Source organism: Anguilla anguilla, chromosome 12 (assembly GCF_013347855.1).
Source record: "Anguilla anguilla isolate fAngAng1 chromosome 12, fAngAng1.pri, whole genome shotgun sequence".
NCBI lineage: Eukaryota > Metazoa > Chordata > Actinopteri > Anguilliformes > Anguillidae > Anguilla > Anguilla anguilla.
This window is the reverse complement of record NC_049212.1, coordinates 19955418-19971995: the sequence shown is the minus strand read 5'-3', so window position 1 is coordinate 19971995 and position 16578 is coordinate 19955418. Positions and strand designations below refer to the sequence as shown.

Sequence of the window (16578 nt, the reverse complement as noted above, 5' to 3'; positions counted from 1 at the left end):
CCGTGAGGAATGAGCCATCCAATGGCAAGCTGTCTGCCGACCTCCGACCTTTGCGGGGGATGTCAAGTGGTGCTCCCGGCTAAAAGGCTCTCAGTTCAGTGCTGCGGCCTGCGGTCTCAAATGAAATCCTGCCTGAGCCAGTGCCCCAAATGGCTCTGCATAACTGCAGATAGTGTCACATAGGGTGGAACGGTTTCAGTTGGCATTTGGCAGGGCACCTCCCGCCTGACGTGCGAGAGCGACTCCTGCCAGAGAAACGCCGCTGGTGAAAGAAAACGGCACTCCGTCCTGATGATTGTTTTTCATAATCTCTGACATTTTTCCTGTTCCAATTAAATTCCTGTAAGTCTCGCTTGCCTAATATGTCAGGGTTTACCCAGACAAAGCAGGCTACCCAACCATATTCTACTTGCTGAAGAGATTTTCAACTCCACACAACCTCTGTCCTCCATAGTTCCATGTGTAACAGTTTTCAGCTCATAAAGGCTTTGATTTTAGTTAACAGAACATCTGTGCTAATGTTTTATTTGAGGTTATGACCCTGTTGGGAGAGAAGTGTAGCATCACCAATGCTAACACTGTAAATCTCACCATTTCAGAATAATAAAACTTGAGCATAAAGGTTTTATCAGTCGCTTATTTCATTTATCACTTAAGAAGTAGCATGCATAACATAACATAACATAACATAAGGATGAGAACAGGCCATTCAGCCCAACAATGCTCACCATTTTCCTACCACTAAAGTGTACCTTGTGCTCAGTTTACCTACAAACTAAATAGTATCCAGCACCATATCAACCTGGTCTTGAAAATCCCCAGACATTCAGCCTGGTACGTAAACCTGACCTTTTATAAAAAATAAACCTAATTAAAGAAGGGCAGGAATGTACCGAGACAGACTGAAGCGTCTGCACTCTCAAACACACAGGCGCCGTTTTGAGACGTTCTTTGCATGTTCCAGGACACGCAGTTCACCCAGCCAGGCTGCTTAGCGTGCGCAGACACAACGCGTGCCCCCCGTCACCTCTCCGCGTCTTTATTTTTCTGGCATGCGGAGAGACACATGTTTTATTGAGGGATTTTCTCCTCTTTTTAACATGCGGGTGAAAGTCTCAGATTATTGAGGTCAGGCCTCTTTATGAACTTGTGTCAGGTGAGACGGGAGGGTGTGGAGGCACGCAATGACAGGACGCCTCCCGCCTCACTCACATCAGAGAGACAGGCGGCCATTCCACCACAGGTTGCCACGGCACCACTGTCACTTCACATATCCCAGCACTGTGGAACAGCCAATCAGGCTCTGACAGCTCAGAGCTCGCCAGTCAAAGAGAAAGATGTATAAATAATGTATATACATCTTTTTCAAACGTATGTAATTTTATATATATATAGTATATATATATAATTTTTTATTACATTTTTTGCTGATAGCTGGGAAAATAAAGAGAGCTATAGAGTTAATAAAATCACTTTGGTGAACTGAATGTTCCTCTTTAAAAGAAAAAAGAAACATCACTTTGGTGAATTACGAACGAAACACATTCTTTCTGTTTCTCTCTCCCACTCACAGATTTATCTGTAATAATGAATATTTACACAGAGCAGCGCTTAAACTCTCACCATCTGAAAATTACCAGCACTTTGTCTCCTTTTGGCAGTTTAACATTCCATATTTTTTGGCATATCTCTACCACTAATGCTCTTTTAACTTTCAACACCTTGTATGTCAGTGGTGTAGCTTACAATTGCCATGAAAAATAAAAATTAAGAAGAACTTTTAGTTCCAAACTATTTAAGTCAAGGTGTTTGTTTAAAAGTTTGCTTATAAGACCTATAAACCAGGCATCGAGTGTGGGCTCCGTCATTAGCCAACTATGACTGGGCCCTCCCACATGTGTAGGTGGCATGATCTCCAATATCTCCTCTTACTTATTCAGCAGCGAATCCAACTGAATTGGAAAAGCTAACAAAAACAGTAATGCACGCCATCTATTTTTACTCCATTTACACAATTGTTCTAACAGTGTAAACAATAACTGGATATTTATCACATTGCAGTTGGGTTGGATGAGAAATGGGTTTGGATGAGAATGGGTTTCCCTGGTGCTCACAGTGGTGATAGCGGGTGTCCGTGTGTAACTCAGTTGGGTGACGTTGTACCTCCCTATAGCTCAAAGGTGAGGTTGGGTATCACTGTCTTACAAAACTCAAAGGATTCTGAAGATTCCACATTCTAAATTCCACAAGACCTGTGGAGCAGCAGCTTAAATGTCACCGTGAATTTGCTGGCTCCGTGACAAATTCTAAAACTGGCCTAATGGCGAACTGCCTTTCACCTTCCAAACTGCATTCCGCTCGGCTGCGGGGTTCACATAAGAGCGAGCGCGTGAGCGAGAGCGAGCGAGTGTGTTTGTGTACGAATGCTCGAACGTTAAGCACGCGTGTCATCCTGTGCATTCGCGATCGTGAGTACTCACAAGAGCAGAGTTTCCATATGTTCCTTCGCAGACTGGCTGTCCTGGAGATTGACATGCAAGGACTTCACCTTCTCTTTCAGCCCTGAAAAACGAGAAAAAAAATAGGATTTAAGTATCTATTAAATTTAAGAATCACTGAAGAATCACTCTGGTTGAACACAGCTGGTTCCGGGTGATTTTAATCTGAGCCTTTCGTTGTTAAAAAACAGCAGAGCTTCGGAACACTGAAAGGGACTAAAACCCTTGACTGACATTAGGGACCCTTCAGAGACACAACTGTTCCTCTGTTTCAGCTTCCCACACACACAGGCTCATCTGGAACACCTAACATTCACAGGGTGCCATGCTTAAACTCTCACCATTCGAAAATTGTCAGCGTTTTGGCTCCTTCTGATAGTTTTAACATTCAAAACTCAGTCACAGAATAAAAAAGAGAGTGGTGTCATGTTATTTTTCACTTCAGCACACCGACACCTGATGCTCAGAACCATGGGTGAAATAGAACTGTCTGTCTCATTAATGGCATGAGAACACAAACAAAAAACATCGAAACCCGAGTGCACTTGAAAAGAGAAGGATGAAGCAAAGCGATTGTGCTACTGTTACAGGCAACCCGTCCCCTCCCCTGGTAAACAGAGCAAAGAAACAGGATGAAAAAAAGAAAAAAGTTGAAACAACCTTGAAGTAATGGCCTGTAAGGCCGTGCCCCTGCTGACTACTGGAAACAAATATAGCAGGAGGAAACTCTGTGCAAAAACATCTTTAAAAAATGGGAGCATTAAGATTCCTTTCTAAGTTGCATAAGTGGCTAGATTCACATCTGGAAATGACACCTGTGTACTTGGCCTTCCGTAATATTCCACCTACTCTCCTCATATTCTCATAACACAATCTGCTTAACTGCATGGTTGTGCCTTTTAGGCCCAAGCCATTTAATCTTCCACCTTATCTATCTCCTCAGCATGCAATTACAACACAGCGGGGAATAAAAGGTCTACCAGCTCTTGGTGCAGAATGAGATATCTGTATGCAACTGCAAAAAAAGGGGCCAAAACCTGGAAGGTGTGCAGAGCACCAACAAGGCATGACCCTGAAATGAAAAACATTAGGTTTCATGAGAGACTGAACAAGTGCAAAGGAAAAAAAATCTAACTGTGCTGAGATCACATAGCACAAGCACAAATAAGATCATGCTCTTAATGAAATGCACACACAATGAATGCTCAGTGGACCTTGGCTGCTGCCATCCACTGGAATTGTTTAAAAATTATAGAGCGAGACGCCCTGACCTTTTGCTCAATAATGATCTGCAGGAGGATAATGTGAAAAGGAGATGTGGATGGGCAGAGAGTGAGTGAGTGAGGGAGAGAGAGAGAGGGGAGGGGAGAAAGAGAGAGAGAGAGAGAGAAATATTTAGCGACCCAGGTATTAGCGGACAAATTTATGTCCAAGAAGGTCTTCACAGAGGTTACCCCATTGCATGCTGGGAATTGGTTACTCATTGCTCAAAATACCTCAGGAACACTGTGAACGCATGCAGATTAAATCCTATGGGGAACTAACCCATTGATTCAGAAGGCAAAGTCATATCTGACAATCTGGTTTTCGTGCAACTTCTTTTTTTTACTGCTATTTTCTATTTTTGATGTTCAAATGTACTGAAATGGCACAGCGCCGACAGTGTGTGGGGAAAACAATAAATATGGAGGAAATCTCAGAGCTGGTGGGAGTTTGAGTACAGAAACCCCGAGCGGCGCTTTATTTTCCCCCTTTCTTCGCCGTTTGTCGGCTTTTGTCCTCAAACACGCGAGGAGCCTTGCCTCTGAGCGTTTGTTCTTTTGGATTCTGCCGGGGCTGCGAGATGGAAGCGAGCAGCAGTCGGCCTGGCTCAGCGGCAGTCTGGTGGAAGCCCTCTTGGCAGCGGCGACCGTGTCAGGCTGACATTTTTGTCCTGAGGAAAGAGGCACACTTGAGTGTGTGTTTTTTTATGCAGCGATAGGTTGATAATTGCTTTCTGGTCGCTGTGACCGCACCAGGCAACACAGGAAAAAAAAGGAGATACAAAAAAAGGAAGAAAAAAAAAAATCAGAGCGGCACACACGTACACCAGCGTGGAAAAAAAACCCGCTGCCATCTTGCACAACCTGGCTGCAGTGTGCTTATGCAACGCAAGCAAGCCTTAACTTGTGAAATGAATGCGTGCTCTTCACAAGCAGCAACGAGGCAGCGCTTTCCCTCTTTCTCCCTTTTCCACCCCCTTCTTTCCCTTTGAGACGCGAGGGCGCAGGGGCAGCTTCCGACGCGAGGGCTCCGAGAACTCGCCCTGCTCGACGGGTCAAGCGAGGAATCGCTCCAGAAGCGCTTTCCGCCTCACCGGCTCTTTAAATGAGAGGGCACGGAAGGTCGAGGAAGAGGGCGCCGGGGAAGGGGGGCACGGGGCAGGCATGAGTCAGCGGGTACTGCCCTGCCCTCGTTGATCCAATACCAGACGCCTGAGAGAACGAGCGTTGGCATGCAGGCCCGCTAAGGACCAGCGCGGCTCATCAATCGACCAATGAGAAGACAAAACCCAGCCCGGGGCATCGTGGGGCTTTTAATGCAATGTAAATGTCAGTGCAAATGAGCTCAACTGCTAACTTGGGTACAACTGGTACAAGCTGAATATTTTACATGGCCCCTGCCAAATAAATATATAAATGAATAAATAAATAAATAAAAATCAGACATAAAACTTGTGACGCACACTGCCGTGTGTGCACTTCCGTGCTCTAATTAAGAGCCCATCCCGTATTGATCAGTCTGCGCCGCAGAGTCGCGGGGCTCTGATGAATGGGTGCGGCTTTTCCCCACACAAAAGCCAGCCGTGCAGCCTGGACGGCTCTAATGCTTTCTCTTTGTGCTGTTCCAGGAAGCTTCAATGGGACTCCGTGAGAAAGGGGGCAAGAGGGCCATAGGCTGCGGAGAGGCTTTATGTCTTCTCTTCCTCACTGGGTCAAGATGCCCCGGCTTTGGATTAGTCATCTGAAGTAAGATTTTAATGACGTGATAATAGCATATCATACTTTCCGTGGTTGCTCTGAAAGCACTCGCGCTATCAGTAGATGGGGAAGAAGCACGAAGCACACACCAGGAAGTTTATCAGAGAAGCGATAAGCCGCTCAATAAAATCAAATATGCGAGAGAGCCTGTCTGTTTCTCGAGCGGTTAAGAGGCACGCTAAGCGACGGTCCGTGCGTCAGCTTGGATTATGTCCAAGCCCGTATCACACCTACAGATTAGCAACGGCCATTGACCAGGAAACCGAGGAGGCAGAGAACTATCCTGACCCTACCCATCTGTTCTTTATACTCGTCAAATTTTAGAAACAATCGCCCAACCGCTGCTTCTTGCTATTAGCTCATCACATACAACAGCTTTCAATGGCTGGAGAACTTCAGTACTGCAGGAACACTGTTTTAATTATTTTGTGAGAGCAATATTTAATTCCCCGTTTTCATCCCCATTGTGAAATACCTAATCATAACAGACTGACGGAACAACACAGGATATCACAGGATTGGTCACTGTGTGTGTGTGTGTGTGTGTGGAGGGGTGTGGGGTGTAAGGTTAAATGACTTCAGTCCCCACCAACGTGCAGCATATTGAGATACTTTGAGTCCCTGTTAATAATTAAGATGAGTCAAATGCTTTCTGCCTACCGAGCAGCTGTGTTTGGACCTCCTGGAACCGGGATTGCAGTTCCACTTGGTTCTGAGCCTGGTTTTGTAGCTTCTGGGCCCGGATCTCGGAGGAGGCCAGGCGCTCGTCCAACTCTCTCAGCTCCTCCCTCAGACAAGTCACTTCCGCCTGAGCCCCGCCCACTGCTCGCTGTAGCTCCGCCCGCTCTGAGCACCACACAAGATGACAGAGACACAGCAAAACTCAAACAATGCCGATTCCTGAAATAACTGAGCCTTACTTGATTGCATGAATCACAGGTGCATGTCTACTGACAATCAGAGAAAAAACAGCACAGGACTAATACAGGAGAAAAGTATCTGTGGACTCTGAGTGCAAAGCAAATCACAGCTCACACCGTGAAACACTTTAGAATGGCTCTACAGGGAAGCAAATCATATATGCTAACATTCATCTGGCATGACTGAGTTTGACATTTAGTGTTCCATCAATGCACATAACCACCAGACTGAATCAATTTAACTTATTCTTTGCAGTTGAGGGAGCAGCAGGTTAAACGCATATAAAACACTGGCCAGATTTTGGCCAGGATGAGGGTTAAGAAACCCTGCAGGATGAAAGAGGAGAGTCAGGGTGAACGGGGCCTGAATAAATGGCTCTCCCAGATTTAGTCCAATCAAAATGTCTCCCTTGTTTACTCTGGGCTCTGAGGCCACTTGCCCCACCTTACCCAAAGGATGCTGGGTAGCCCAGAACTCTCAACTGAATACTTCAACATTGCTTCAAATGGCAAGATAAACGAAAGCACATTTTAGACTTTATTTGGCACAGTGTCTGAGAGCTGTGGCTTTTATGTTTTCTCCAGAAGAGGATAAACATTATTTCAAATTCCAAGCTCATATTTCAAACCTTTAAGGCATGAGACACCTCAGCGAATGAGGAGGTTTTAATGATTCACCAGACGTCATGTGCTGAAGCGCTGAAGTGCATCGCCACACATCAATCACTTTAATTGCCCAGTGTATTTGAGGGCTGGTAAGAGACTTATTGTTTTTATGTGCCCTTGAATGTTCCGGAACCTAGCGGCCCAAATTCCACCTGACACTGTTTTTTCTTACAAGGAAACTCCAGCCGAGTCCTTTCACAACAAGCGGCCAATAACCTAGATAGTGAGAGAAGGGTAGAAAAACAGCTCCTCGGAACTGTGTGAGAAAATACCACAGTTTTACTACCTCGCTCACAGCACCGTCACGCTTTGTCATGAGGCATCACAACAAAAACAAAAGAGAGGGAGGTGAACGATGGCAGCTACGATAAGCGATCGCCGGAGTTCACCACAGGGTCACGGCCAGTGACACGGAACCTCCCAGATTCCCCGCGAAAACGACAGAACGGCGCACCTCGCGTTCACGTTTTGGGGAGAGGACCCATGAGCCTGTGTTCATAAGGCCATCCCACCCACTCATTTAACCCCCCTCCCCCTCCCCACTCGCGTTGGGATGTCACTCTCCGACCAAGCTCCGCCCTCGATGGAAGCACGAAGGCGGAAGGAGTGTTGGGGGGCGGGGCAGCTATCGGGCTAGACACGCCTACTGCGTATGAGCTTGTGGGGATTCTTCGGGGAGCGGAGCGCTGTGACCGGGGCTTCACCGTGCCCCGCCCTGCCCCCGCGGGCGGTGGTGTCGGGTTTCTCGCTCGCTGGCACCTGGCGGAGCTGTGTGGCACCACTCCCCGAAGGAGAGGTCTTAACTTGTCTCTCAGCAGGTCTGATTAAGAGGCGAACATAATTAATGCAGAGAGAGGTGAAGCTGCAGGCTCCCAAACCCAGCCTGCCCTGCCAAATCAATCCTCTCTCTTCCCCTCTCTCCTGATCTCACACCTTCCCTCTCTCTGTTACCGCACTCCCTCTCTCTGCTCCTGTCTCTTTCTCCCTCGCTCTGTCTCTGCTCTCAGTCTCCGCTCTTTCCTCCTTGCCTGGCCACGGAGTTGTTTTCTTCCTCCTCTATCGGTCCTTCTCTTCGGCGTGACCGCAGAAAGCTGACAGACAGGTATCGGCGTTTAATTGCTCGCCCACGCCCATCAGATTGGCCCCGGATCGTGAGCAGGGAGTCACGCTGCGGTGACGTGGGAGAGCGCGGCTGCCTCACGGGCCGACAGCAGAACGACAGGAAGAGCAGAGCAGCGCAGAGACAGCGGGAGGAAGAGACGAGTCTCTAAATCATCAGAACCCACACGTTCTGCAGGGACGGTAAATAAATACCAGGCTGGCATTCAGAGATGTAGACCAACTGTGTACACATACACACACACACACACACACACACAGACACACGCACACGCACGCACACACATACGCACGCACATGCAAACACGCACTCAGCAGTTCACAGAAAGCCTTGGCAGGGAAGGCGTTCACGCCCAGTGTGAGGTGAGCCCAAGGTTAACTGGTTAACTCTCATCTGTGTCCTTAACTGCAACTTCAGCTTCTCACTAACTAACCCGAATAAACCTGATTATCACACACAAACAGACAGACAGACACACGCACACACACACACACACAAACACACACACAAACACTCTCTCTCTCATCTCTCTCTCTGTCTGCCTCCCACACAAAGGCAGACATATCCACACACCTGCCCTTACAGACACAAATGCACACACCCCTGCTCTCTCTCACACAGACTGAAGCTCATATATTTATGCAAAACACCTGTGCTTACAGACATACACCCTGTCACTAAAGCATGCACGCACTATGACATTGCTCTCATTCTCTCTCTCTCTCTCTCTCTCTCTCACGCACACACACACACGCATGCACACACACGCTCAAAGAAACACGCAATATACACATAATTTTGCCCCCTTATCCGCTCATAAATACAATGCTGACTGGAGGGCTGTTTGACCTGGCTCCCTCCCACACACTTCATTTTCAATCCCATTAGGCAGTCATATCAGCCCATTATCTTCACACAGCAATTATCTGAGAACAGAGGGTTCTCAGCCTGACGACACACAGAACAGCATACTGTGTTCCAGCTCTGCGGGGATCTTTCTATTATCTGGAGTCCAGCTCTGCTCATCAGTGATCGCTCTCTTATTGACAGGCCGTGCATTAGTATTTGGATTACATGTCCAGGTTTCTGTGTAGGTACACAGCGCAGTGAAAAATAACACCACGATCGGGACCATTACCCCCCTCTCTATCTCTGCAGTGAGGTCGGAGGTAACAGGAGTCCATTTTGGAGCATCCTGGTGGGATAATTAGGACCCCGCAACCTTCCGGGGCAGGGGAGATATCACAGCACCACGGAGCCCATTATCTATGAAATGGATATGGAGCCAGAGCAGACTCTCTGACACACTCATTTCTGCTCGCCGAGCTAGCCAGCTTCCCACAGGAACGGCCACCTCCCGCCTCGACTGCAGCCTGCCCTCAACTGGGGCTGCTTTACTCAATTACACTGAGCCAAGAGTGAGACAGAGAATCGCACAGGGAGGGAGAGTGTGAGAGAGAGAGAGAATCACTGAGGGAGGGAGAGTGAGAGAGAGAGAGAGAGAATCACTGAGGGAGGGAGAGTGAGAGAGAGAGAGAGAGAATCACTGAGGGAGGGAGAGTGTGAGAGAGAGAATCATTGATGGAGGGAGAGTGAGAGGAGCAGATACAAAAATCTGACAGAGAACAAGTGACAGACACAGAAAGAAAGAGTGTGAGAGGAGAGAGAGAGAGAGAAAATCATCAATGAGGGAGGGAGAAAGACAGTTGAAAGAATCAGAGAACAAGCAAAAGAGATAGGGAGCGAGAGCAAGACAGAGAGAGAGAGAGAGAGAGAGAGAAAAGAGAGAGAGAGAGAGCACAAAGCGCTGCCCACACAAACTCAGTTGAACTGGATCAATAGAGAGACAGGGAGACTGTGCATGAGGGTGTGACCTTCTGAAAGTACATTTCCTTGAGTGTACATGTGAGCATTAGCACACTTTGTGCTTGTGTCTGTGCATGTGTGAGTTCCTGTACGCATAGTTTTTATGTGCTCCTGTGCATGTGTGTGCGTGAGGTGTCACCTGTAAAACCTTATATGTGGGAGTCTGTACAAAATGTACCTGGCTGCGAGCATACATGTAACAGAATGTACTTATGCGTCTGCACAACACTAACAGCTTACGCCCGCGCGTCTGAGCACCTGCCGCGGTTCGTACCTGCGTCTGCATCCCGGCTCGTCTGCAGCAGTTGGACGCTCCACCCCTCCCAGAATGTGAGCAGGTGGGCGTGGTTTCGCTGGACTTCCTGACGCAATTCCTGACGACAGGAGTGTAGCAGTGACAGAGACTCTCTCAGGGCATCCACCTGCAGCTGACTCCGCCCCCTGCAAAACACATGCACAGAATTGGTGTGGGTGTGTGCGTGTGTGGGTGTGTGTGCGTGTGCGTGTGAGTGTGTGCGTGAGTCTGCATGTCTGCGTGTCTGTGTTTGTTTGTACAGCCTTAATACATCAAACGAGAACAATCAGCCGACCTACAGGTAAAGTACTATTCTCTATCACATTACCATTATACATTCTCAAACAGCTGAAATTGAAACCTTCGCATGAAAAGGCTGTTTGAATAATTCAAACCCACTCTGTCCCCTGATTGCAATCTGGTGATATGCAAAATGTCCTGGTTACTTAACAATGAAAATGTAGCCTCAGAGCACTGTCACTCATTTTACCACACATTCAAAGTGGAACTGTGGCCATGATACAACTCATGCCCAGGAGCTTTAGAAGGCCACTGATGAATTAAGAGCAGCAGGCGCTGAGGACCTCTATGCTCCACGCTGCTCCCGTTAGGAGATCTGCGGCAGTCATGTGACCTCGCTGGGAACCGCGTGCCTGAACCACTGCTGTGACGGTCCCCCAGCAGCACTCGAACCGCATGTGGTCCACTTTGGTTCCCTTCCACCCCAAACCCTGCCTGTTCCCACCCTGCCTCAGGCCCCACTGCGTCTACAGTCTACGAGCAGCCAACTTCTGGCACATTTGAAGTCACTTTCTGGCCCACTTCTGACCCAAATTTCTACTGCATTTAATACACGTCTCAAAAACTACTTAGTGCTGACACAACCCCAACAGCACTACCAAATATTCAGAGAAAATAGTGCAACTGTCATCATCTTCATCATCCTCATCATCATCACCCTCACCACCAACATCTTCTGCATCATCGTCATCATCATCACCATCGCCTTCACCATCACCATCTTCATTATCATTGTCATCATCTTTTTTGTTGTCATTTCACTTGGAGAAGGCTGGCTTTGGGAAAAGCCTGATCCCCGCAGCCATAGCTGCCTTGAACAATAGGCCTCGCTGAACAGGCCTGAGTGTGCACTGTTGTCTGTCATTGTATGCTGTTACTGTGTGCTGTTGTATGTACTGTTGTCTGATGGGTACAGTGCTGTGGAAAGGAACTTCCCCCTGGGGACAATAAAGCCTAAAGTCTAAAGTAAGACCAACATCTGAGCACAGGCGACAGCAGGAAAGGAATGGAAGGCTCCAGTGTGGAGCTTGTGGGCCGAGGTCGCCGCCCTGGTTATCCCAAAAATAAAACCCTGCGCTGAATGATGAGGGCTTCATTCAGAACGGTGTAGCACGCAGCTTCCGCTTTGAGCCCGCTGACAGATCAGCCTGCAGCTGGGTCAACCAGGGAGAGGAAAATGGCGCCTGTTTTAGCGCCCGACTCTCCAGGTGACCCACAGAAAATACCGGGGAGCAGATGAGAATCACGCATTCGTTCCAAGTGTTGACGGGCGGAGGGCGGTGAGGTTGGATTCATAGTAGAAGGTGGGAAAGAAGAAGAGATTTCACTTCCTCAACAACAAAAATTCTTAGCACAGTACAACATTGTGTGAGCCAGACGCACTGGTGTTTTTTTCCCACATTTGAATACTTCAGTAAGAAGTATATTCAAAAATGTTGGGGAATAAGCTGAATCTGGTCCATGTGTGGGGTCACAGGCCGCCGTTTTGTGCCACCCTATCCAGGTCGAGAAGGACTCTGCCCATGTCAGTGCAGCCTTTCTTAATATAAAACAATGTTAATCACCCAAATGACAGGTAAGTGTAGCCATAAAAAAATCAGAAGCCAAAACTCATCATCTCAAAACACATGTTTTGAGACGATCGGGAAGTGTGAACAATTACTAAGCACTTAAGAAGTCCTGTGTCCAATGGCTTGGAAAAGCCTGCACACACACATACACACACACATCCCTGCATGCAGAGGGATACACACAATCACATATACGCTCGAATACACACACACACACACACACACACACACACAGACAAAGAGGCACGAAACACAGAGATACATATCAATTTGTCCACATCTCCCGGACATTTTAATAGCAAGGGGGTTGACAGACGAGCCCTCGAAATGGGCTTATATTGGTACATGTAAAGTCATAGATGAAAGCTACTCCTGATATCTATTGATTTCACAAAGCAGCAGCAACTCATTTGATTCTGAAGGGCAAGAAGAGAGGCCTTCAGAAGCCCAGATCTCACACGTATCGGTGAAAGGATTTGAGCCGTCTTCACAGAGACCTCTCTTTGAACCAAAGTTCTGAAATTTCCCTGCTTCTTTTCCCGTTTGATCCAAAGAGAAAAGTCTGCAGGCTCTGCGGCTCCGGGTCGCAACTACCCCTACCCCCTCTTTCTTTTTTCTCTCTCTGCCATTTTTTTCCCCCTGTACTTCAAGCCCGGCGCACAGTTGTTTCCCATCTGCTGTTTCCTTCCTGTCGTGCAGTCGGTTGTTTTTTTTTTTTTTTTTCCTTTTTTTTTTGTTGCGAGAGCAGCTACCGTGGATCCGTCACGCCACCAGGACACAGCTTCGCAGGAAGCCATTATAGCGATGCCGGCCTTCCCCCCACCCCCCCCCCCCCCCCCCCAACCACCCCTCCGCCATTCTATTCCTTCCTCCGCTCTCTCCGTTTCCATGTGTTGCCGTCAGCCGTATTGTTCGAGCGGTTTCCGTACCTGAGCAGTTGGCAGCGGCGGCCAGCTTTTCCCAGCTCCCGCTCCATGACGTCTCTCTCTGCGCTCACGCTCTCCAGCCGAGCCCGTCCCTCCGCCAGCTGCAGGTCAAGGCATTTCGCCCTGGCGCAGGGGACAAAGGGAGAGGGAGAGAGAGCGCACAGGCAGAAAGAGAAAAAAAAAGCCAACAATGAAGAGGGAGATGAAAAGAATAGAAAATAGAGACAAAGGAAGGAGAAAGAAAAAAATTACTATTCACCAGAATGACAGCATATTGCTGTAGTGAAAACTCAAAACCTCATTACTTACCACATTTTTATAGTATATGGGCATATATCAAGGACACTTCTAACAATTGTACACCATTATATTCAAATATAGTAAACTGAACCTATACTATGAACATAACATATTGATTCATATTTAAAATTGAATGCTAAAAACAACTTGAAAAAGCCATAGATCAGGATTATTATGCCTAATCTATCTGGCTATGATCGTGCCTTCCTTGAAATTATGTTCTGATCATCTTTCCGATTGCAAACATTTCAGAACACTCTTTGAGAACACACATTGTAAATAGTAAGTAAGTAGTCATCCCAAAGAGGAAAATCTAAATGTGTGATCAAAAGAGATCCCCCTCCCTTTCCCCTCAAGGAGTGGTACTGGAGACTGACCCCACCTCTATACAGAAGGAGATTATTCACACTCTAAACTACCAGGTTCCAGTGCATTTACATTTATTACAGATAATACAAAGGTTTGAGGAAAGCACCCCCAGACATTAACAAGAGCAGCGTTCCTCTGCCTGTCTGCACAGAGACACTGATCATCCACGTCAAAACGAGGGAAGCTAAACGCCACTGGGCTTCCACATCCACAACACTAGAATCGAGGAAAACAATACAGGAAAGCCACACAGACACTGCATAATTACAAATTTACATAAATGAGTATCTGCTCCAGTGGAGACCCCAATAAATCATTTATGTATCATGTGATGCAGGCGTTCCGGCTCGACAGACAGAGCCATGTATGGGGCAATCACAGGTCACGCTCGGGTCTAATGGGACTGCCTAATGCCTAGTGTTTTAGAGGGATTTATTGTCAGGTTGATTTTTAAGGATTTCCTGTGCTGAACTCAAATTTTACAAGACTGATGCTAAAATGACCTGACATTTTCATTTCTATATTTTGCATCTTGCTTGTCGTCTACCCCTGTGAATTGTGTGAGCATGTGAGTGTGTATGTGCGGGTGACTGTGTGTGTGTGTGTGTCTGTTTTGTGTGTGTGTGCTAACCCACTGCTCCTCCATTTGTCCCTACAAGTCACAAAGCCAGAGCAGTGCATAGAAGGCTGGTAGGGGGTCATTTAAAGCCACCCACTCACAATGCAGTGGGAAGCTATGAATTGCCAGGGCATGCTGGAGCACTGTACCTCCTACCAGGAAACTAAAAAAACACCTTTATCAACAGGAAAAACAACCCCATAAACCACAGCTGTTGATTCTGCTGTAAATATAATGTTTCTTTCTAATACAGAAAATATATAGATAGATAGATACTGTAGTGGTCTTCATGCAGAACTGTAAGGGTTTCTTTGTTTCATCCCCAGTGAGATCACTCTGTTCCCCTGCCAAAAGCACTCTGATGGGGTTATGAAAATCATCTGCAGCGCAGTGTCACGCCTCACGTACCATCAAGCACACGGCACATTTGTTTAGCTGCTGCTGATGTCGTCAATGATGTCGTCATGCTCAGGAGTGCGATGCGGTGGCCGTGTTACCCTGACGATATCACCACCATGGTGAAATATCTGAGACTGCTCTGTGCTCACACATCTTCCCACGGCGCGAGCATAACTACGCCATGACAGCACACCCATTTACTGGTACATGCACTCCACTCAAACACATCTGAACAAAGTACTCCTTTTGAGTCAGGGTTAAATTAAGGTTGGAAACCCTTACAGACAAACATGTACGGGTTACAAGTGCACACGCACGCAAACACACACACAGACACACACACACACGCAAACACACACACAGACACACACACACACACGCAAACACACACACAGACACACACACACACACACACACATACGCACACATGTACTAAAACAGGCATCTTGGCTGCACATGAAAAAACAGAACTGAAAATGCTGCTGATGACTCAAACCGAAGGTATAAAAAGTACACACACTAAGTGAGCGAGTGCTGGTTTTGAGCTTATGTGCGCAAAGCGAGATCCAGTGAGAGGAATGCAGGACACCACATAATTTCTCCATGTGACAGGCTGATAACGTAAGCAAGAACCGGATGCGATGAGAGAATCGTCAGGCCAGCATCACGATGCAAGAAACGATAAGGGTTGTGCTGTTCGCACGGCTGCTAGTGGGAACAAAAGGAGGCGCTAAGAGAAGCTGAACGGAAGGTAAACAAAAGCGAACGGCGGTCAGCGTCCTCGTCGTAACGCGTCCCCCACGCGTCCCAGCGGCCCGCGATCCCCGAAGCTCCCCCATGCCCTCGCTCCGCGTCTCAGAACTGACGACAGAACCGACGACAGCGGGACAGAATCGACGACGGTCGTCGAGTTCCGGCACGATGCGGTGAAAATGGCAGCAGGGCTACGACGCAGTGCCACGTCCAGGCCGTTAACGCATCGCGCTGGAGCAAGGGGTTTCATTTTAGACCGCAGGATACAGCAGAGAAAGAGGGAGGGAGGGAGGGGTGCCGGCAGAACGCCTTCTGATTGGCTGCTTCTCATGTCATTAAGATGCTCCTGATACATGATCCAAATGTGGAAACACCTAAGCAGGGGCACCAAGTGAAAGCAAGAAAGGGAGAAAGAGAAAGACGTACACACCCTCCATACATTCACAACATACATATACAATATTACATCTGAAATATTGCACTATTTTGGAAAACACCCTCATCTCTAGATGAAATATATTTTTCCTTAAATTATCCATACATACAACAGATTTATTCACAGAGCCAGTTTAGTTTAAATCTGTATGATCGGGGTAGGACGGCAACACGCATCTAGGGTATCAACCCTAACACCTGAGGTTTCCCAGTCCCGTTTCCCTAAACTCCACACCACTCCTCTCCCTGCAAACACAAAGACTGAATCCTCACACCTAACGAGAAATGTGTGTCTTGGCATTGTTCTGTCAGATCTGGCAGCGGGGATTGTTTTTAGAGCTGATAGGATCTTTCGGCCCTGCTGCTATATTGTCGGAGGGGCTTGCTGCGTGCGACACCCGGACATAAAAGGGGAAGGTTAATGTTAGATTAGCTGGGTGATAGGCCGTACCTGCTGGTGGGGCGAGAGCCGGTTCGCCAGGGCGTGTGTGCGTTCAGGGCGCGCCCGCCCCGTGAGTCAC

General features: G+C 47.6%; 1 protein-coding gene across 5 annotated transcripts in view; it reads right to left on the bottom strand.

Annotated features, from left to right (window-relative positions):
- Positions 1-16578, bottom strand: part of lekr1 (leucine, glutamate and lysine rich 1) — a 52486-nt gene that overhangs the window by 20914 nt on the left and 14994 nt on the right. For all 5 annotated transcript variants that reach the window (XM_035386182.1, XM_035386183.1, XM_035386179.1 and 2 more), the window contains exons 4-7: positions 13186-13305; positions 10365-10531; positions 6179-6364; positions 2481-2562 (exon numbers count right to left, since the gene is read on the bottom strand). In XM_035386182.1, the coding sequence (XP_035242073.1) occupies positions 2481-2562; positions 6179-6364; positions 10365-10531; positions 13186-13305 (555 nt within the window). The remainder of the gene's footprint in view (positions 1-2480; positions 2563-6178; positions 6365-10364; positions 10532-13185; positions 13306-16578) is intronic.